Genomic DNA, 23,579 nt, shown 5'->3' on the forward strand with positions numbered 1-23,579 from the left:
TTGGCTAAAAAAAAAAAAAAAAAAAAAAAATCGCAACAAATTCTGCAACAGAAAAATGCTGCATTTCTGCAATGTAAAGCCTCAGCCTTTGATGTGGATTTAACTGCACTGCCTGAAAAAAAACCCCCAAAAACACAATTTCCCATAATTAGTTTAGCCCTGGAAGTTGTCAAAGTAATTATGGGAAAAGACTGAACGAGGAACATTCTGGAAGGGTCAAGCAGATAAGATCTCATGATGTCAACCCTAGTTACTATTTCACAATGACTAAGTACAGTAGCCTTGGGTTATGGTAAAAGTCTACTGTATAAGTCTGGAATATCAATGGGTTATTTTAGCTCCACAGCATGTGGAGAATAAATACCTTTCAATACAGAGATAGTTTGCTTAGGCCTGCACACCACTTGCAGTTGCGTTTGGTATTCCATTCGGGGGGTCCTCATGTGGATTCCGTCCGGGGGAATCCACATGAGGACTCCCCGAATGGAATACCGAACGCAACTGCAAGTGGTGTGCCAGTGAAAGCATACCGATCCCATAGACTATAATGGGGTCCGTGTGCTTGCCGCCAGATCTCCGCAGGGAAAGTAGTTCACAATCTATCCTATCCACATGTTTTGTGTGGGCAGCGCGCGGAAAGCACACGGACCCCATTATAATCTATGGGGTCCGTGTGCTTTTACTGCACACTGCTTCCATTTGCGTTCGGTATTCCGTTCGGGAGGTCCTCATGCAGACTCCCCGAACGGAGTACCGAACACAGATGTCAACGAGGGGTTAGTCTTAAGCCCCTTGTAGATGACCATATGAATGGTCAGGGTGCTAACCACTTTTTTCCACACTGACCCATTCATTTCTATGGGCCCATACACATGACTGTGAATGACACGGTCTGTGTACGGACCAACAGTCCAGGACGCAAAATATTGAACAGGTCCTATACAGATGCGTATCACATTGAAAGCAATAGGTAAAAATGCCTCCCATTGATTTCAATGGGTAGCGCGCGTATGCCGATACCCATAGAATTCAACGGGATCTGTTTTAACGCCGCTCAATCTGAACGAGTTTACATTCAGAATGAGCGGAGCGTAAACTCCGTGTGAAGGCTCCCTTTATGTGGAAAACGATGTGTTTTTTGCAGCAATTTGCTACTTAGGGCCTTAGCCTAAAGGGCTTTTTCTGGAATTTAAATATAGATAGATCACCAATATCTGATTTGTAAGGCGTGTGATAACTGGGACCCGGCACTAGGTCTGTTTCCAGCTCAGTCCCACTCAAGTGAATGGGGCTGAGCTGCAATTTGTAGGCACAGTGTACAGTGCTATGCTTGTTATACAGTGAAGAAGCCACTATGCTTATCTGGATGCTGCTGTCTCTGCAGGGTTCCGGGGTTTGAGCCCCCACCAGTCTGTTATTCTTCAATATTGCAGCCCAGAAAAACACTTTTAATATAATATATGGACATCTAAAGAATCCAGTGACACTTTAGAAAATGGATGAATGAGATGAAAAACAATGACAACTTTTTATTCACCAGTGACTTATAAATTTAGGGGGCAGTGCCCTCTGGACGTTCCGATACCTGGTTACATAAGTGTATTCAGCGTTCTTTACCTGTAGCTACCGGTATATCTTTTTATCAATCACCATAGAGTGCGGACACACGCTGAAGTCAGCACCACAGTGGCCAACTGCCCCATAAAGTTAGGCTGAGTTCAGACAGGGTTTTTTTGGTCAGGATTTTGAAGCAGAATCCGCGTCAAAATCCTGACCAAAAAAATGTCTCCCATTGAAATCAATGGGTGCTGCTCACTTCTTTTTTCTGCTAAAAAGAAGCGACATGCCTCTTCTTCAGGCAGATTCCGCAACCAGTTCAGCCGCGAATATCCGCCTGAAGACACTCCCTCCCAACTAGGCCCATTCATTTGGGCCTAATCCAGAGCAGAGTGACACAAATGCAGTGTACCCAGTACATCCAGTCACGGCTACCGTTTTTTTGTCCGGAATCTGAGGCGCCCTCTGTGTCAAATTCCAGACCAGAAAACTCCGTCTGAACTCAGCCTTAAAGTAAGGCTACGTATACGTGTGCCGGAGTCTCCAATGGAGAATACCTAGTAGGGTCAGACAAAAATTGGTGGAAGAAAAATTCCTGCATGGAGGACTTTTTCCTCAACCGGTTTTAGTTTAGAAACGACAGACCCTTTTAGGGCGCCTTCACACGGCGTAGCGTGCCGCTCCTTTAGACACGTATACACGTGTCCGAGCGCGGCGCTTTAAAACAGAGCCCATTGAATTCAATGGGTGCCGATATACGCGCGCTACCCATTGAAATCAATAGGTAAAAAAGCCTCCGATTGATTTCAATGGGTAGCGCGCGTATATCGGCACCCATTGAAATCAATGGGCTCTGTTTTGAAGCGCCGCACTCGGACACGTGTATACGTGTCTAAAGGAGCGGCGCGCTACACCGTGTGAAGGCACCCTTATAGTCAATTGCTCTGTGTGTAACTGCTATTTTAGTGGTCCGCATAAACCTAGTGTCAGACCTCAGTTTTACCCATTGACCACCAAGGTTGGGTGGGGCTCAGGGTCACACTTAGATTCCTTGACCCCATCAGATAAAATGATTCTGGGGCCAATCCTCCAACAACTCCTAGGAAATAGACCATCGTACCTTTCAAATTTCAGTGTCTTCTTCTGGACCATTATAGTTTTAGAGCCTGGGCCCACCGAAGGATTATCTGGTATTCTGGTGGACCAGTCCGCCACCGGTGGGGCTTCAGATTTCGCAGTATATCTGCCATACTATAACCTCTTCATTCACTAACCAGCTGATATCTGGCACTGGACTATATCACTCCTCTGATTTCCCAGTAGTTACTATTTCCTCGCACTGGTTTCCAGGTTCTTACACACGCCTGCAGGGTACACAGACCAGTCCAGGCTTGAGTCGGGGGAGTAGGATCGTCTACCACCAGCAGGTTCAGACTCATATCCCAAGCTGCGGCTCTTCCTAAATACTCTCCATCTGGAAGCGCTCCAGTAATAATGGAGTTAAGAATTGTTTGTTACGGGATTGTTCAAACCAGGAGATCAAAAGCCAAAGATACATAAATGACAAGAAGCAGATTGCAACACGGCTACATCCCACTGCTAAAACAACATTTTGTCAATCTTGTTAAGTATTTAATAAGATGAGATTTATTGTGAGTTCACAGTTTACTTATTGCTAGATGTCTGGCACACACAAGCCTGGTCCGATTAGTAATAGTGATTAATACCCTGCTGCTGGTACCAGGGGGCAGTATCATAGCAGGATGCCGCCCGCCAGGCTGTGCTTTGAACTAGATCCATTTGGCATTGGTCAGTTCTGTCTTTCAGTGCCCCAGACCTTCACTTTACATCTTTAGCTATTTTAAGTGATTTTTAATCCGCACACAGCTGCTTATCTACATCTACATGTGACCGCAATAAAGCAACTGCAGAGAGATTCAAGGCAAAAGAGCTTAAAATATGCTAACCCTGAAATAGAGAAAAAAAATGGATTTGTCGCCTGTTCTGTGAATAGGGAATAAGTGTCCATGACGGGATGACCCTTTTAAGCTGCAGTAACTCAGTTCAGCCACTACACAGAGAACAGTGCTATCTGCTTCCTGCTGCATTCTCTGTATATCAGCTAATGGTTGTGGTGGGTGTCAGACCCTCACAGATCAAATATAGAAGACATAGGCATAGCATAGGTCATCAATATTTTTCTTCTGGAGACCCCTTTAAAAAACTTTGAAGAAATATAGTTATATGTGAACAAACCGATTAAATAGCCATATAATAATAATAATAATAATAATAATTAATAATAACATAAAAAAACAAAGGAGAAAGTTAATTCAATCTTCAAATATTTAGTAATATTGCTGTTTTAAGGGGAACCCGTCACATTGTCTGTGTAACCTTGTATCTTTCAGAGTAAGAGGCATTGAGCAAACTGTATACATTTTTGTTAAATTTGGTATTTTATTAATTGAAATCCCTGCTTTTTGTAAGCATAGGAGACCAGTGGGCGGTCCTACTTAATGATTGACAGGTATCTGGGCATGATCATACAGAGAAGGCTGTCAATCACTGATAAGGACCGCCCACTAGGATTCTAAGCACAGATAGAGCAAAGAGTTAAATGAATAAAATACATGTTATACTGAGTTATCATATGTCATTCTACTCAACTCCTCCAGCTCTATAAGATTCAGGTGTGCACAGATAACATGACAGGTTCCCTTTAAGTAACATTACCATATAAGCACAAATTATTCACAAGTAAAACAAGAACTAAAAATGTTCTCATTATTCCCGCTACATATGACCACATTGTAATATAATGGTTACCTTGGGTGAACTGGTTGATGCTGTGGTTCCCCTTGTCCAAGTTGATAAGGAATCCATGACTGGGGCCTTGAGTAATTCGGATGCGAAGAGAGACGTGGGCGCTGTCCCTGTCTTCTGCTTTAAGGACCTTATTGGTGATCAAGAATCCCAAATGGCCAGAGCTCAGAATACGCAGAGTTGGGGCCCCTTTATTTACTACAATCTGTGGAACCCCATTATCCACAGCTATAATCCTAATCCTCATCATCTGGGGCTGTCGAGTCTCATAGACAGTATCAGGAAAGACATAAAAGTCAGTGTGGGTTCCATCGGTCACAGTGAAGGAGAAGCTGTCCTCAGTGGACTCAGTACCATCATGCTTATAACTGATGAGGTTATCATTGAGATCTTGCTTGGTGAAGGAGGTTACGGGTTTGCTATTGTTGTATAGGATCTTCCCATGAACTGGCACCTGCGTGATGATGAACTTAAGCCGTCTGTCTTTGGTATCTCTGTCCTCCACTGTAAGTTCAAAGGGGGTGATCAACTTATTCTCGCTCTCTCTCACTGACAGATCATGGATGGTCAGGACTGGCTTCTTATTATCAACATCAGTGATAGATATTCTAAATGTACGGAAAACTGGGTTATATCCATCAGTGACCTCAAATTCAAAGCTGTCCATCTTTATTTCATCATCAGATGTATGCGTGTAATAGACTTTGTTACCCGCTAGCTGCAACTGGGTGAACGATGTGATGGGAACCCCTGGTAGATCCGTGCACTCCAAATGCCCCCGTACAGGAGCCCTTGTGATAGTGAAAACTAAATGTTCATCGGGGCTGTTGAGATCACTGGTGCTGAGCAAGTCAGTTGTAAGCGTTACCTTCCCTCCTTCTTTTAGAGATACCCCTTTGCTTATCACATCTGGAAACACCATATCAATGCCGCCAACAGTCACATAAAAATATCTGTCAATGAGGGGATTTATGCCATCCGTAACGTCAAACTTGAAGAGATCACGAATTCCCTCTTGGCCAAAGTGATGGTACTGTATTAAGTCCCTGTCCACCTCATCCTGAGTGAAGTTCATACCTAGTGTAATGTTTTCGAGGTCACCATTTGGTCTTCTTCTTTGTAAGAGGCCTTGACCAGGCCCATAACGTAATATATAGGTCAAAAATTTGTCTTCTGAGTCCAAGTCTGTTGCTTTTAATACTTTATTAGTTATCAGTTTAGTTTCTTCAATTTCAATCTCCAGTCCATCATTGATGGTCATTCTGGGAGTCTCATCGTCCACAGGTATGATCATAATCAGAACGGTTTTGACCACAGAATGCTTCCCGTCAGAAAGTTTGATGTCAAAGCTGTCTTCTTTGGTCTCCGAGTCATCATGTTCATAAAGAATGGTGGAGCTTTCCTTGATGTCATCCAGACTGAAGTTGTTCACTATAACCGTGCCATTAGTTAGCTGATTCACGATATGTCCATGTTTTGGTGGCTTTGTAATGTAAAAGATAAGGTCATCTGCTGGGATGTCGGCATCTGCCCCATTCAGGATTGGAATATCAATGACCAGGCTCATTCCTTCCATGACCACAAACTCTCTCATAAATATCTCTGGCTTTTCATCATTGGCGGGTATGATAACAACTGGGAAGAAATGTTTTTGGGAAAAGTTGATGCCATCGGAACAGTGGAAAGTAAGTCTATCTTCTACAGGTTCCACACCTTTATGGATGCTCTGGACATAATAAATATGTCCCAATCTAATATCTTTCAATGTGAATGCACTAATAGATGTCCCCGCTCTAGATTTTTCAGAGCCTGGAGCTGGTGAAATGTTTTCAAGATATCCAGAAGTAGGTTGTACAACAATAGTGCAAAGGATGTCATCATTTGGAGTGTCCCCGTCTTGTGCTTTTAAGTGGGTGGGAGTGATCACATTTTTGTCCCCTTCGATAACTGTGAATTGGTCACCTACTGAAACAATAGGAGGCTGGTTATCCAGTGGAAGTATGGTCACCTGAACACGGACTCCAGTAACTCTATTACCACCAACAGTCCATTCTTCAGACATGTCAGATAATGTTAAATTGAAGGAGTCCTCTTTTTTCTGTAATCCAATTTCTCCAGAAGTGTGCGAATAGACAACAGCACCATCAATGATGTCCCTTTGAGAAAACCTTTCGGCAGGGATGCCATAGACCAGAATTTCTCCAAGAAGTGGTGGGTCTTCCACAATGAAAGTTAGCATGAGGTCATCTGTGTCGGCATCAGTACCTTGAATAACATTTGATGTGATTTCAGCAGAGCTACCTTCTAACACATCTAGATAGGAGCCTATGGTTCCAGAAGGTAGCATAAGTCTAGGCACTTCATCGTCCACCAATCGCACAGTAATTTTAATGATGATGGTAAGCACGTGCACTCCATCACTAACATCAAGGGTACAAGAATCACTTGTAGACTCCTCACCACTGTGCATGTAGCTTATCCTTCCATTCCGGATGTCATCCAGAACAAATGCCTCACCGACGTCCATCACATGATTGGAATACAGCACTTGACCATGTCTTGGAGACTGGGTTAGCGTGAAAGTAATTTTGTCTTTGCCGGTATCTGCATCTGTGGCATCGAGTTCTGCTGGTGTGATAACATGACTTCCTCGTTCAAACACAGTAAATCCTGTATTAGTAATACTCGGGGGCTTGTTGTCCACGGGCTCCAGAAATATGGTAAAATCCCCGGCAGCTGTATTCCCGGACATATCCTCTACGGTATAGTGAAACTGAACTACACGTGGAGTAATTCCAAGCTCCAAGTCAGGTGGTTTGTAGGCAATTTTGTGATGGTTTATCTGGGCTTGGGTAAACTCTGTAACCACCTGATCTGGGTTTTCAGTAAGGACTATAAATCCCATCAGTGCTGGGTTGTTTGCATCTGTGTCAGTTGGTGGGGTAACAATTGTGTATTTGAGGTCGCGGTCATCAGAATCCAAGTCAGTGTATCGTAGAAATTTCCTTCTAAAGTGGGTTAGATGATATTCCTGTACCACCATCCTAAGAGTGGTGCCTGGATATAATTCTGGAGGCAAGTCATCGATGGGATTAATTTTTACTACAAACACATGTTCACCCGATTGATTGGGTGGATCGTTGTCATCTTGGACTCTGAAGACCAGTTGGTCCATGACCGGGACAGTGCTATGTGGCCCGATATGCTTGTAATATAATTTACCATCTAATATGTCTTGTTGAGTCCACTCCTTCACTTCCTTCTCATAAAGATTTAATTCCGGTATTAACGTCCACTCAGAAGGGTCTTGAGGTATCTCAGATTGACGCAATACCATTTGGCCAAGTGTTGAGTAAGGTAAGTCCAAAATAAAACGTATAGTGGAGTCTTCTGAGTCGATATCTGTTGAACTCAACACAACTGGGGTCACAGGTGACACCTCTTTTTCCGAGATCATTAACCCCGTGTTGGCATTGACTATAGGAGGTTCATCATCTGTTGGCACCACTGTTATTGGGAAGAGGAACTCGACTTGGTGCTGTCGATCTGTCATACGGAAGATGATGTTATCGCTGTAGGTATCACTACCATCATGCTGATAAATGACTCTGCCTTGGTCCAGGTCAGAAGCAGTAAAGAATTTGCTCTCAGGTGAACCAAGTAAGAACAGCTGTCCATGCCTTAGTCCATCTAGTACAGTCACTCTAACATCATTCAGATTGTCCTCATCACTGATCTGTAAATTCTGGGCACTCGAGAGCGGACGAGATTGTCCTTCAAACAGTAGCTGCCCAGTGTTACGTGTCACCACAGGGGCAAGGGTATTCATAGGTTTAACAACAATCATGAATGAGAAAGGCTCAGAGACTGCTCCTTCAGTGTCCACCACCTCCAGAACCACTTCAAAGATGCGCTCAGTGTCAGAGTCCTCAGGTGGGGGTTTGTAGGCAATCCTAAATTCCTGCAGATCCCTCTGATAGAAGGAGGTAATGGGCAAGTTGCGATCATCTGTACTGACAATTTGCCCCTGTCCTGGACCAAAGAAAGAAGTGACATTAAATATAAGATCCCCAGGGTCAGATTCCAAGTCCTCTGCAGCCAACATGTCAGGAGTGATGGCTGTCATGACAAACTGATCCACCTCCATCATCATCATTGCTATGAAGCTTGGCTTTGGTTGGGTGTTCTCCAAACCTTCCTTAATTCTAACAAGAATTTGGAAATGTTCCTGCTTGAGTAAATTCCCAACTTTATCATGCAGCATCACTAGCATTGGGATATAGTCTTTGTTGGGTGACTGTGTGGAGGCAGTGTGTTGGTAGCGGACCCCTTGTTGCAAAAACTCCCCACAATCCACCATATGCCCAGCACTGTGCAGCACCCTTCCATACCTGGGTAATCCTCCAAGGTCCAGCAGTGGGGTGATCCTGCACACTTCAAATGTCCTGTCATAAGTAAACTCCAGGATCTTCTTATCTATGGGGTTACTGGTGCCCAGCAGCCTGTCCACAGTCAGTGGCATGTTCCTGGTCACCACCTCCAGCTGGGTGAAGAGCACCTCCACCTCTATCATGAAGGGGATGATGACAGTGCTGGTCTGGGTGTCATACCGGAGCTGCAGCTTGACTCTGTCCTTGGAAGGGCTGCGGGCACCCAGGTGAGAGTACTTCACCTCCCGGGCTCCAAACTCGCAGGGGAACCTGTTAGGAGACATCTGCCCGGGTCCCTGGGACAGAGGGTCATTGCTGAGGACGCTAATGTGACACTTGTCTCCAGGTTGGACTTGTAGCACCAGGTCTAGCACAGGGTCCAGGTAAACGGATCTCCCGAAGGGCACCCTGATCCCATTGTTGGCCACCAGGATCTCCTCTTCTAAAGGTCCATAAGTCAAGGGGGCTCCTTCCAGCACCCCCCTCTGTGCCCATGTGTCTCCGGTCAGCAGCAGCCAGAGCCCCAGCACTAGCACCCGGCGCATGCTGGCTGTCGCAGGTGTCTGGAAGTCGCAGCGTCTTGGACTCTTCTCACTTGACTTGCGGGCTCATTTATCGCAGGCACTGTGTGTGTGTGAACTGCCTCCCCTGAGCCTGCACACCGGGCTTCTCCCTGTGAGGGAGTCCCAGTGCAAGAGTGGGAGGAGGCAGCGGGGCTGGAGGAGGCCATTGGTGCAGCAGCCTGCTGGGACGTGGGGAGGGGGCAGCTGTCAGTCATGTTGTCACCAGCAGCAGGTGACCTGCCGGGGAGAGCGGCGCTGTGCGGGCTGTGCGGGGTCATGTACTGTCGGCTGCACCTGCTGGGACTTGTGCTTCTCCAGCACTGCACTAGGTCAACCTGTGGCTACTTATAAGCTATAGACGGATATTCCTGTGCTATTTAATCATTTGCCAGCTGTTTGTCTACTAAATGCCACAATCCTGGTAGACTTTGTAGCTGAGCATTCTCCTTAGGCTGCATTCACACTGTGCACTGGACAAGCCTGCATGCAGTGTAGATGTAGCTTATGGTGCTGGTTTTCTTTTTACAGGTGAAATGAATTACTGCAACCATAACCACATCAATAGTGCATGCAGTTTTAATGGGATTTTCCAGCTCCAAATAGATTTTTCCTACTGATGACCTATCCACATGGTCTATGACTTGAATAATATCCACTAGCCCATCCATAATAGAATAAGAACATCCCACACTAGAAACTTTCGGCATTCAGAGGTTGCAGGAACAGCCGATCTGTGCAGGGTCCCACAGATTACATACTGACGTTACCTGTTCTATGGATGGGTCATAAGTATAAAAAAAACTATCTACTTTAAGTCCACCCAATTACATTGTAGGAATGCCCCATAACGTTCGGTTCTGGTTATTATGTAAGGAGGGCTCCTAAAACACAGGTCTATGGGAAGCTCATGACATGACCCTACAGTGCAGTTCTTAAAGGGGTTATCTAACCTTTAAAGAATGTAAAAACAGCTGTAAATTTGATAACAACAAAAAAAATCCCCTAAATCTAATTCAGCTTACATGCTTCGGTGCTCACCTGGTTTTTGCTTACAGGTGACCACCATGTAACTACTGTAGCCAATACAATGAGGTGCTATACTACTGCCATCATGTCTCATGCATCCCTATAGGGAAACCACCAGCATTTCAATGGGTATTAGGGTTGGTTCACACTAGCGCTTGTATTCCGTCCGGAAGAAGTCCGCATGGACACCTCCCGGGCGGAATACAATCGCAATTGGAAGCGATGTGCTGAATCATTGGTGCGGGCAGTGCGCGGCAAGCACACAGAGCCCATTATAGTCTATGGGGTCCGTGTGCTTTGACAGTACATCGCGTCCAATTGCAATTGTATTCTGTCCGGGGGGTCTCCATGCGAACTCCTTCCGGACGGAATACAAGTGCTAGTGTGAATCAACCATTATTCCAAAAGGACCAAACATCACAACCAAGATCGATCTATCCTTGTCTGGAGTCAGTCAGCTCCGAGACGCGTTATGTTTTATGGTTAAGAATAAAGGAACTTTATGAAGACATCCTGGTAAGCACAGATGTTTTTCTCCACTACTACTCCACCTTCTGTGGTCGTGGTGTTTGGTCCTTTTGGAATAATTGATGTCCTTCACGTTCTGTGACGTTGATCCAGAGGCTGCCTCCATATTGGATGTTGATCCAATGATTCTGCCCTTCCGGATGTTGTGACTCGCTCACAATCCCAAAAGGTGAGCACAATTCCACCTACATGTTTACCTTCATATATTTCAGCTTAGCGTACTACTCCAGATATTGTGTGGTGCTGTAATTTATGTTTTTGTTAGTGCATCCATAAGTATAATATACAGGCTGCGGTTTCTGAAAATCCTCCGGTTTTGGAAATCGCAGTATTTCTGCTGCAGATATTTTTCTGCAGTGTATGCATGAGATTCACTAGATGCCCATCTACTTTGCAGAGACTGTAAAACGCTGCGGTTTTTGCTACAGCATTTCCGCCATGACCAAATTGCTTGTGGGGCCTTGGCATAAATGTCAGTGGTGGGGGTCCCCAGCTCAAGACTTTCCTTTATGAGTTAGAATGAAGAGCAGCTTTATAGACAAATCTCCCATTCTGGTATAGTGGTCAAGTGGGAGGTGCCACCATGCAGCCCCGCCCCCAGCGAAACCACAGTGTCACCGAGAACTTAGCTAATATGGCCTAATTCACATCAACACTAACAGGGCTTATATCATTGGAATGACTGATCGGATTTGGAGAAACAAAAACAGCTAAATACTCTGGGTGATATCAGATGAGGTGTGACATTGGGCTGTTCAGACCTGGTGACCGATCTTCTTTAAGTCCAGGGAATCTTTAAGCACAGATGGAAAGATTAGCGACCACTTTGAGTAACTCTTGAGGAAGTGGTGGGGTAAATGTAGTCATCCTGAATATATTAAATGTCTTCAGCTGAATGTTTAATTTTGCGGTATCCTAAATATAGGCGACTTCTTCTCTTCCTCTTGCCTTAATCCCCTCTGCTTGGGCTGTTTTTGGATATTGCTGTACATGCCAGTCATGTTATCCATCATTAAAATACATAGTGATGATCCCTGTCCTCAGCTGCTCTTGGCCAGGGCATGCAGGTTTATTGTCTACAGATTTCTTACCTGTTTATTGACTGCGTAAACAACTACTGGACATAGGTGACAGAGAAACAAGGCAGGATATCCCATAGAAGCCGCAACTCGAGGCAAAATCTGTAATGGGGCCCCTACCTTCTTGTGCCATTTACAATAGTGGTATATTTTATGTGGCAGGGGGATTTTTGGGGCACACTTATGGTTCAGGGCCTGGTAGCGACTGCCTGCCTCTGCACCCCCTACAGCTACACCCCTGAGTTCAATGCTTATAACTGATTAAAGTGTTGGCTTTGTATAGCATTGACCTATACTTAGTATAGGTGATTAATATTAGGTCAGTGGGATCCAGCACCAGCACCCCTGCTGTTCAGCTGTTCTCAGCAGCAGCCAGCTCCAGCACTTCTACTGGCTCTGTTCACCATGCGTCTGAGGTGCTGGTGGCTGCAGAGAAAAGCCAACTGGTGGGGGTGCTAGCTGTCGGACCCAACCAATCTGATATTCATGACATCAATTTTAGAGGCTCATGTCTTCATTGTTCTGGTCGCTGAATAACGCGGCGTATACGATCCTAACTCCCATTGAAATCAATGGGAGCTTTTACGGCGCGCAAAGTCTCATACGCCGTATACGTGCCACATCACCCGACACGTTATATCGTGTGAATGCACCCTAAGACGTGTTGGATTTTGCCAGGATTGTTATCAAAATTCAGGATAGTCCTGGCAAGTTTAGGCCGGTTAACAAATATATGTTTATCATCCTCTATCCTGGGCCCCTTATTTGCCTGATCCCATGACAGTAGTACACTCTGTAGAACTCTAATGACAACTCCAGTTTCAGGGGTTTTCTGGCCCCAGGCGTTTTTAAACAGGATAGGTAATCCACATCTGTATAGTGGGGGTCCAACACCTGGACTTTGCACCTATCAACTTATCTGGGGTTGAAATCTACAAGCTGTGAACAGGGCTGGAAGTCTCTGTGCTGCTATTCAAGTACGGTAAGTGCAGAGCTGATATATCCCAGTGCCGCCACTATATGGTCAATGACTATAGTTGATAATGAGTCAGGTACACTATACAGAGTGTCCGGAAAGTAAGTACACAAAATGAAAGGCCGGCCAGCCGCCGGCAAAGTCAGCGTCACAGGTGCTTCCATTCATTTCTATGGGTGCGTGCTGTTCGGATCGGCTGATCCGAACAGTGTTCGCTCATCTCTAGTCCCACAAGAAAAAATCAAGTGGGGTCAAATCCGGCAAGCGAGGGCACCACAGCACAGGTTTGACGCATCATATCCACCGATTCGGCCATCGGTTGTTGATGTGTTCACAGACAATGTGGCCAAAATGGGGAGGTGCTCCATCCTGCTGGAGCCACATCCTTGCCCTCATGTTTAAAGGCACGTCTTTGAGCAACACCGGCGTCAATCCATCTCCCGGCGTTGCACTGCTTGCATCGAGGCAGGTGGCCAGGACTTCAAGCAATCCTTGTAAATAAGTAACAGTGATTAAACTGATTTCCCATTAAAGCGCTTTCTCTTCTTGGTTTCTCCTTTCACATGGCGTAGTGAGGGATAAGAAACCGACATCTCGGTCTACCTGCAGAACCACAACGGTGCATCTCTGGTCACATGTTCATTAATAAAAAAAATGCTTCATATACATAGCAGAGATAACCTGAACTTCTACAATTGGTTAGAAATAAATAATTATTATAACCTATTGCAGAAGTTCAGATTAATAACTCTGCTACATTGATTGATAATATATATATATATATATATATATATATATATATATATATACCAAACCATTTTCTCTCTTGTGTATGCTGTACTGTGGGTGATATTATACAGTATATACTGTATTTCCTAGGTTATACACACTTGGGTGCACATTCTGAGATAATTGTCATCTCTGAACACCATGCTCTGCAGTGCCACCTACAGGCAGGAATGCCGCACCCCATAGCAAGTGCTGAAATCCTGGAAATATGCCCCTGATTTATTTGCACACTGTTGCTTCAGGAGAGATTAGCTCTAGTGTATACAGAAACATTACAATTACAAGGAGACCTCAGGCAAAATGGAAAATAAACTGTCTACTGCCTGCTAAGATTGGAGAAATGTGCTCTCCACCTACCGGCTCTCCTGGTAACTCCAATTGTAGAATCAAATTAAACCATATTTCATATTAGCAATATTATGTCGGCCATCCTCTATCCCTTCCAGATATTCTCCCAACGACTTAACACTGCTGGACATAGTTAATAGACGAAGTTTGGAGTCAGAGTCATAACTCAAAGTTCTGGACCCAAAAACTGTCCAACTGCACTGAATTTATTACACAATTGTACAACTATCTAGAACAATTTACTACTGTATTATCCAGGGATAGAAGTGGGTTTGTGTGTAAAGATAGCCATACACTTCAGATTTCATATCTATCTGTCTATCTATCTATCTATCTATCTATCTATCTATCTATCATCTATCTATCTATCTATCTATCTATCTATCTATCTATTTCATATCTATCTGTCTATCTATCTATCTATCTGTTTATCTATCTATCTATTTATCTATCTGTCTATCTAATATCTATCTATCTATCTATCTATCTCCTATCTATCTATCTATCTATCTATCTATCTATCTATCATCTATATCTCTATATATCTATTTCATATCTATCTGTCTATCTATCTATCTATCTATCTATCTATCTATCTATCTGTTTATCTATCTAATATCTATCTATTTCATATCTATCTATCTATCTATCTATCATCTGTCTATCATATCATCTCAAATGTAAGAGATGAGAGTTAAAGTGAATGCTGCATTTACATGGACAATCCATTTTGCAGACCTGTTGTTTTGATGACGCCCTTGTGTTGTCCATTTTTCTGCCAGCCCCATAGACATATACGGGTGAGATGAGAACACAATTGAGGAAAAGTGATGTAATTTTTATGGGCAGTACTCAATATCAAAACGCATCCTAAATATAGATCCAGTATATAGTATTTCTATACAAACAGCCTAGTAGTAATCCCAGAGTCTTCACATTGATGTGTCATATTGGTTTACAGTAGAAGTGAATCCTCTCCATGAAACTATTTCTATCCTTGGTTGACTATGTCCCTTTCCCTGTCGGTTCATCTAGATCATTGTGTAAAACGTGTGTAGTTATGTCCTTCTTGGAAGAAAGTGACCTAAAAGCTATATATAGTACTAGCCTCTGCCTGCGAATTCATCTGCGTGCTGTTGGCGTCGCTGATCCGCCTATATTCAGCAAATTGCTGCTGTCAATGGTTTGCCTGCTCCGGCGTTTTAAGCTGTCCTGTTGCTGAAGTTGTTCCTCATGTCGTGCCTGTGATTGTTTCAGTATCTCAGCAGCTCACTGGGATGCCATATAATGAACGTGTTGGCGTCGATGATCCCCCTCAGCTCCGCTTGAAGAGAACTCTGTTGACTTCTGGCTACCTTCATAGCTCTCCTTGTTTTAGAATTTTGCGACAAGTTAGATTTTCTTTTTCCCGGCATGTTTAAAAGTAGCAAACTGCCAATTTGGATTAAAGGTGTTTTCCCATCCAGTGTGTCAGCACTACCTGGAGCTAATCAGATAATATGCAAATGCATGTACACAATCCACTGAGGGTTAGCTGAGTGTTTATATAGAGAGATAACAGACCTGGCTTTATCAGAAGCTGAGATAAGCTGATGCAAGAGCAGTTTAATATAGTATGTGAACATAAATTCATAACAGTCGTGAAGCAATGTCATTTAACGGGATAGAAAGTAGCCTATGTGTTATTTGAGGTTACAAACTATCTATGTGCCAAATTTCATTCAAATCTGTTCAGCCGTTTTTGTGTGATTGAGTAACAAAAAAACAAACATCCAAATACACAAACGTTCTTAGTAGGATTCTATAGGGGTCAGGAATAGAAGAATTGTGGAATTGTCTTTCAGCAATGAACAACAACATTCCTATGTTCAGTTCATCATTTAGAGGCTTTTAACCCCTTCCCGTTGGTGGCATTTTTTGATTTTCGTCTTTGGCTTCCAAAGCCTATAACCCATTTATTTTTCTGATCCCAGAGCCATATAGGGGCTTAATGTTTGCTGGACAAATTCTACTTTATAATGGTACCATTTATTATTCTGTATGACTCAGAATGGGGTGAAATTGGAGAAAAACTGCATTTATGCCACTTTCTTACAGGCTTTGTTTTTATGACGTTTGTTGCGCAGCCAAAATTACATGTCACCTGTATTCTATGGATTGGTAAATTTATATAGTTTTTTTTTTTTTTTTGTACGTTTTAACCCCTTAAAAAACAACATGGTAGGAAATTTGCAATGCAGGGTCTTTTACAAATTTATTTGGACTTATCCTTTCAACCGATAAGCATTTCTATTTGTATTATAGCCTAGCCATACTAAAAACGACATCAACCAGAGATAATATGCCCCCTGCTGGTCACTGTTCTGTTTTCCCTACAGCCTACAAATCACACATAAATAAAATACTTAAAGGGGTATTCCCACATCGCATAGTCTTCGCTGCTGTAAAATCTTCTTTCTTCCTGGTTTCTTGCGTCATTTGGCGGGCGGGGTTTCATATGCAACCTGCAGTTTTGCTCCGCCCCAAATTAGCGTGTAGCTCCGCCCACCACATAGCATGATCCTATGGGACGGCTGAAGGGCCTGTGATGTCATCAAAGGTCCTCAAACAACACTATATGCACAATATTGGACTATGAAGTACAGGCAGGAGCAACTCCATTCTGTGTTACATACAGAGACTGCCTGTCTCTGCCATAATGAACACAATTGAATTAGCTAGCCTGATAACTGGGAGAACAGAAGACAAGTTCAGAAATGAAAGCAGCTCCTCTCCTCTATCTGAGAGCAGGAAGCTAGGTCACATGTGGTGCAGACACAGGAATAGCTAGAAACACAGGCTCGCTCCCGTGCACTTAGCCCCCTCCCCCCCTGAGAGCAGGCAGATACATCACTTGACTTTTGAGCAGATAAGCCCATAAGCCATGTTAACAATGAATTGAATAAATTAAGATAGTGGACAAAGAAAGCAGTTTTGCTGAAGCAGTGTATTTAGGAAAAGTCTTACATCCACATTAACAAGCAGTATAGATAGGATCCTTGTGATGGGACAACCCCTTTAACGTAATGTAAATTGCTATAGGAAAGCCAGTTAATGGTGTCATACACCAACTAAAAGAGAGAAGCTGCAGCACTGGTGGTAAGTTTTTGCCAGATTTTTGCTAAAAAAAAACCAACCCAAAAACCCCCTCATTTCCACTCCAGTTTCTGCTGCAATGTAATTGTAAGCGCAATGTAATGATGTCACTACTTTATCTTCCAAGCTGTCAGCAGCCGAGAGAGCAGCTAAATGGTAAAGCAGATAGAGCTGAACATGCCTCGTGCCACCTGGGTCAGCGGGATAGCACCCAAAATCTGGGACTGTCCCACTGAACCTGGGATGCAGCATAAAAGAATAAAGTATTACATGTTTGCATACATCTTATCCCTGCCATCTTTGCGTTGGTTGCTCTTGCACTCCTTGCAGATCTGCACCTGCCCTTTTATTTCACTTTCTTAGGGCATGTATATACTTTTCGTGTCATATAGCACACTTTATTTTCACAGTAATGATCTACATGGGATAATATTTCACTCCACAGATTCCTTATGATCACTGGTCGCTTACAGTTTACTTGTTTCTAAGTGTCTGAATCCTCCTTATGTATTGCCGTCAGCAGCTGCTCCCAGTATCGCACAGCCATCAGCCCAGTTGTCTCCGACTATGCAGAGACAGATAACTGTCTGTTCGGTGGAGACATATTCCACACGGATGTAACTGTATGAACTGTATAGAGGATTTTATTGTATGCATAGGTCGGAATACTCTTCCTGGGTGGTATGCCATGGAAATTGCATGTATCATTACTACAATATATAACAAGAAAAATAAAAAGTCATAGATTTGTCAAAACAGTGTCTAGTTATTGGTATTCTGCATGATGTTCTGCATACCTGAAATTGTAATGCAGCTCCTAAAATACCATAAATGAGACCCATGCATCCATCCATGTCATAACCTAAAGTGATCACGAAAGGATTTTCATATAAAAAAGACATAAATTCATGTAACAGGTTATATAACAATACATGCCTCAGCCGCTATAATGCGTCTGGATTTTCTTGGCAGTATTATGGCAGTAAAATTGGTTTTGACCTTGGATTTTCAACAACCTCAGAATAGGTCATCAATTGAAGATCCATGGCTGTCCCATACTGGGGACCACTGTGAATTAGGTGTTTTGAGGCTCTCTAAGCACCGCTTGTGCTGTCACATTCATTGGTTACATGACCCAGTCAGTTCCACCTAAGTACAGTTTGCAAATGGTAAGAACTGAAGAGGCTACAACGTTCACCCAAAGGCTACAGACTCTTCAAATAGCTGATCGATCGGAGGCCCTTTAAAGAGGACCTTTCATGTCCTCGGGAACATGTGGTTCACTAGAGGGCCAACAGAGCGCTGAATTCATCATTATGTGTCCCAGGGCTGGAGATATTGGTGCTGTTAGTTTCGGCACCGACCTCTGCCCACTGTCAGAAGTGTGTTCCTGACAGTCTAGCTGGGCTGTGACTAACGCCGCACCCTGTCAGTACTCATCCGTAGCCTTGTACAGTCGTGGGGGGGGGGGGGTCCGTACCATCCAGTGATGATGCTGAGCTGTGAGGACCACCCCTCAGTACAAATCTATGGATAAGTACAGTCAGGAGGAAGCGAATTCAGTGCACTGTTGGCTTTCTAGCAGTATATAAAACCGCATGTGCCCGAGGTCCTCTTTAAATCCCTATAGGGCCCTATAATGTTGCAAGTTTGGGTCATTTGATCCACAGTTTTGATGGAACTTGCAGCCACAAGTAGAGAAAATTCAGACTCATTATGGTCACATGCAGAAGGACTAAGCACATGGTAACTGATACAGACCAACACAAAGTGAGATGTCATGGCATTATAATGCATTAAAGGGGTTTTCAGCCTAATGACATTGATGACCTGTTCTTAGGAGGGGCCATTAATACATTGTCCTATCGACCTGTTGAGGCATGGATTGCTGAAGGTATTCTTTGCTAAACATTATTTTCCATTTCTTTCCTCCCTGCAGGTAAAAGACTCTGCATGTTCCTTCAATACTACATATTAATTCCATGATGCTGGACATTATTATATTAATTCCATGGTGCTGTACATTATTATAGTAATTGCATGGTGCTGTACATTATTATATTAATTCCATGTTACTGTACATTATTATATTAATTATATGGTGCTGTACATTATTATATTAATCCCATGGTGCTGTACATTATTATATTAATTCCATGTTGCTGTACATTATTATATTAATTCCATGTTACTGTACATTATTATATTAATCCCATGGTGCTGTACATTATTATATTAATTCCATGGTGCTGTACATTATTATATTAATTCCATGGTGCTGTACATTATATTAATTCCATGGTGCTGTACATTTTTATATTAATTCCATGGTGCTGTACATTATTATATTAATTCCATGGTGCTGTACATTATTATATTAATTCCATGGTGCTGTACATTATTATATTAATTCCATGGTGCTGTACATTATATTAATTCCATGGTGCTGTACATTATTATAGTAATTCCATGGTGCTGTACATTATTATATTAATTCCATGGTGCTGTACATTATTATATTAATTCCATGGTGCTGTACATTATTATATTAATTCCATGATGCTGTACATTATTATATTAATTCCATGGTGCTGGACATTATTATATTAATCCCATGATGCTGTACATTATTATATGAATCCCATGGCGCTGTACAATATTATATTAATTCCATGGTGCTGTACATTATTATATTAATTCCATGGTGCTGTACATTATTATATTAATTCCATGGTGCTGTACATTATTATATTAATTCCATGGTGCTGTACAATATTATATTAATTCCATGGTGCTGTACATTATTATATTAATTCCATGGTGCTGTACATTATTATATTAATGCCATGGTGCTGTACATTATTATATTAATTCCATGGTGCTGTACATTATTATATTAATTCCATGGTGCTGTACAATATTATATTAATTCCATGGTGCTGTACATTATTATATTAATTCCATGGTGTTGTACATTATTATATTAATTCCATGTTGCTGTACATTATTATATTAATTCCATGGTGATGTACATTATTATATTAATTCCATGGTGCTGTACATATTATATTAATTCCATGGTGCTGTACATTATTATATTAATTCCATGGTGTTGTACATTATTATATTAATTCCATGGTGATGTACATTATTATATTAATTCCATGGTGCTGTACATATTATATTAATTCCATGGTGCTGTACATTATTATATTAATTCCATGGTGTTGTACATTATTATATTAATTCCATGGTGCTGTACATTATTATAGTAATTGCATGGTGCTGTACATTATTATATTAATTCCATGTTACTGTACATTATTATATTAATTATATGGTGCTGTACATTATTATATTAATCCCATGGTGCTGTACATTATTATATTAATTCCATGTTGCTGTACATTATTATATTAATTCCATGTTACTGTACATTATTATATTAATCCCATGGTGCTGTACATTATTATATTAATTCCATGGTGCTGTACATTATTATATTAATTCCATGGTGCTGTACATTATATTAATTCCATGGTGCTGTACATTTTTATATTAATTCCATGGTGCTGTACATTATTATAGTAATTCCATGGTGCTGTACATTATTATATTAATTCCATGGTGCTGTACATTATTATATTAATTCCATGGTGCTGTACATTATTATATTAATTCCATGATGCTGTACATTATCATATTAATTCCATGGTGCTGGACATTATTATATTAATCCCATGATGCTGTACATTATTATATGAATCCCATGGCGCTGTACAATATTATATTAATTCCATGGTGCTGTACATTATTATATTAATTCCATGGTGCTGTACATTATTATATTAATTCCATGGTGCTGTACATTATTATATTAATTCCATGGTGCTGTACAATATTATATTAATTCCATGGTGCTGTACATTATTATATTAATTCCATGGTGCTGTACATTATTATATTAATGCCATGGTGCTGTACATTATTATATTAATTCCATGGTGCTGTACATTATTATATTAATTCCATGGTGATGTACAATATTATATTAATTCCATGGTGCTGTACATTATTATATTAATTCCATGGTGTTGTACATTATTATATTAATTCCATGTTGCTGTACATTATTATATTAATTCCATGGTGATGTACATTATTATATTAATTCCATGGTGCTGTACATATTATATTAATTCCATGGTGCTGTACATTATTATATTAATTCCATGGTGTTGTACATTATTATATTAATTCCATGGTGATGTACATTATTATATTAATTCTATGGTGCTGTACATATTATATTAATTCCATGGTGCTGTACATTATTATATTAATTCCATGGTGTTGTACATTATTATATTAATTCCATGGTGCTGTACCTTATTATATTAACCCTTAGGAGAAACAGACATTTTTCATTTTTGCGTCCTCATTCTTTATTCCTTACATTCCATAACGTTCTCATTTACCTGTTTACATAGTCATATGAGGGCTTGATATTTACATGACAAATTGTACTTCAAAATGTTACTATTCATTATTTTGTACAATGTACTGGGAAGAAGGAAAAAAATTCAGAATGAAGTGGAATTGAGAAAAAAATTCTGTACTGCTGTTTTCTTATGTGTTTTTTTTTTATGGCTTCCACTCTTGGTAAAAATGCTACGATATGTTAGCTTTATTCTGCAGGTCAGTACCATCATGGTGATGAAACATTTATATAGTTTTTTCATGTTTCAATAACTTTACAAACATTCTAAATTTTGAAGAAAATAAAATTCTTTCCACCTTTTTGACATTTTTTATAGCATAAAGTGCTACTAAAACCTCTAAAATAGTTTTCCCTCTCCGTTACAGTAATTTGTATGTAGTGCTGTGTTGCCAGCGGCAGGGCTAGAACCTGTGATGTGGTTGCAATTTTAATTTTTATGTTAAGAGCTGACTGCCTGAATGTAAATACTCTATGGGCAGTCTGGAATTGGTTATGTTCCATCAGGTAACTCTCGATCTCCCGACTAGATATCATAGCAAGATATATCATGCAGGGGAGATTTACCCCTATAGTCATCTGAATCCGTAAACACAATATACTGCTCTTGTGCAACAGTTTCCCCACCACTGATAGATCTTTCTCAAGGAAGATAAGGCCTTTAACTCCTTGAGTGTATAGATAAAATGCAGGTTAAGCTTTCCAAATCTCTAGGTAAAAGTTCAGTGAGCACGTCCAAACGGTACATGTCACCAATAAGGGGCCTTTTGGTGCTTTTCTTACCCTTCGTTCACATCTGCGTTCGGTATTCTGTTCAGGGAGTCCGCATGGGGACCCTCCGAATGAAATACCGAACGCAAATGAAAGCAGTGTGCAGTAAAAGCACACGGACCCCATTATAGTCTATGGGGTGCTGACCGCATGCTGCCCACACGAATCATGCGGACAGGAAAGTAGATTGTGAACTACTTTCCTGTCTGCATGATCCCTGCAGAGATCTGGCGGCAAGCACATGGACCCCATTATAGTCTATGGGATCCGTGTGCATTGACTTGCAGTTGTGTTCGGTATTCCGTTCCGGGGGTTCCTCATGCGGACTTCCCCGGACAGAATACCAACACTGATGTGAACGAGGCCTTACAGAGTTTTTACAAAGGACCCATTCCTGAGGCACTAATCTATATTTGTCCCTGACAGATGACGTCAGGGAAGTTGGCACACTGTAAGCCTCTATAAGGATAAAAGATGTTCACAGCCATATGTAGGCTTTTCTTCAATGGCTGTCACACGGCTGCATATAATCCAATTCATATGAATGTGCTGGCATCATTTTTCAGTAGAAAGAGAGGAGGGGTTGCCCTGAAATGGGATACTACTAGAGATGAGCGAACACTAAAATGTTCGAGGTTCGAAATTCGATTCGAACAGCCGCTCAATGTTCGTGTGTTCGAACGGGTTTCGAACCCCATTATAGTCTATGGGGAACAGATACTCGTTAAGGGGGAAACCCAAATCCGTGTCTGGAGGGTCACCAAGTCCACTATGACACCCCAGGAAATGATGCCAACACCTCTGGAATGACACTGGGACAGCAGGGGAAGCATGTCTGGGGGCATCTAACACACCAAAGACCCTCTATTACCCCAACATCACAGCCTAACAACTACACACTTTACACACTCAATACCACCTCTCTGACAGTAGGAAAACACCTTGAAACATGTGTATTTGGCACTTGCAGTGAGGAGAGCTTGTCACCAGCAGTGAATTTGGCCCTTGTAGTAAGTTGAGGTTGGCACCAACATTTGTTTTGAAAATCAGGGT

The 23,579-nt window shown here is 41.9% G+C and overlaps 1 protein-coding gene across 1 annotated transcript in view; it reads right to left on the minus strand.

The window, feature by feature from the left end:
• FREM2 (FRAS1 related extracellular matrix 2) overlaps window positions 1-9,474 on the minus strand; it is a 145,259-nt gene extending 135,785 nt beyond the window's left edge. Inside the window, exon 1 of the mRNA XM_075265908.1 lies at window positions 4,387-9,474. Within this exon, the coding sequence (XP_075122009.1) occupies window positions 4,387-9,358 (4,972 nt within the window). The 5' untranslated portion in view covers window positions 9,359-9,474. The remainder of the gene's footprint in view (window positions 1-4,386) is intronic.
• Window positions 9,475-23,579: the final 14,105 nt, after the last annotated feature.

The sequence above is a fragment of the Leptodactylus fuscus genome, chromosome 2 (assembly GCF_031893055.1).
Source record: "Leptodactylus fuscus isolate aLepFus1 chromosome 2, aLepFus1.hap2, whole genome shotgun sequence".
In the NCBI taxonomy this organism is placed as follows: domain Eukaryota; kingdom Metazoa; phylum Chordata; class Amphibia; order Anura; family Leptodactylidae; genus Leptodactylus; species Leptodactylus fuscus.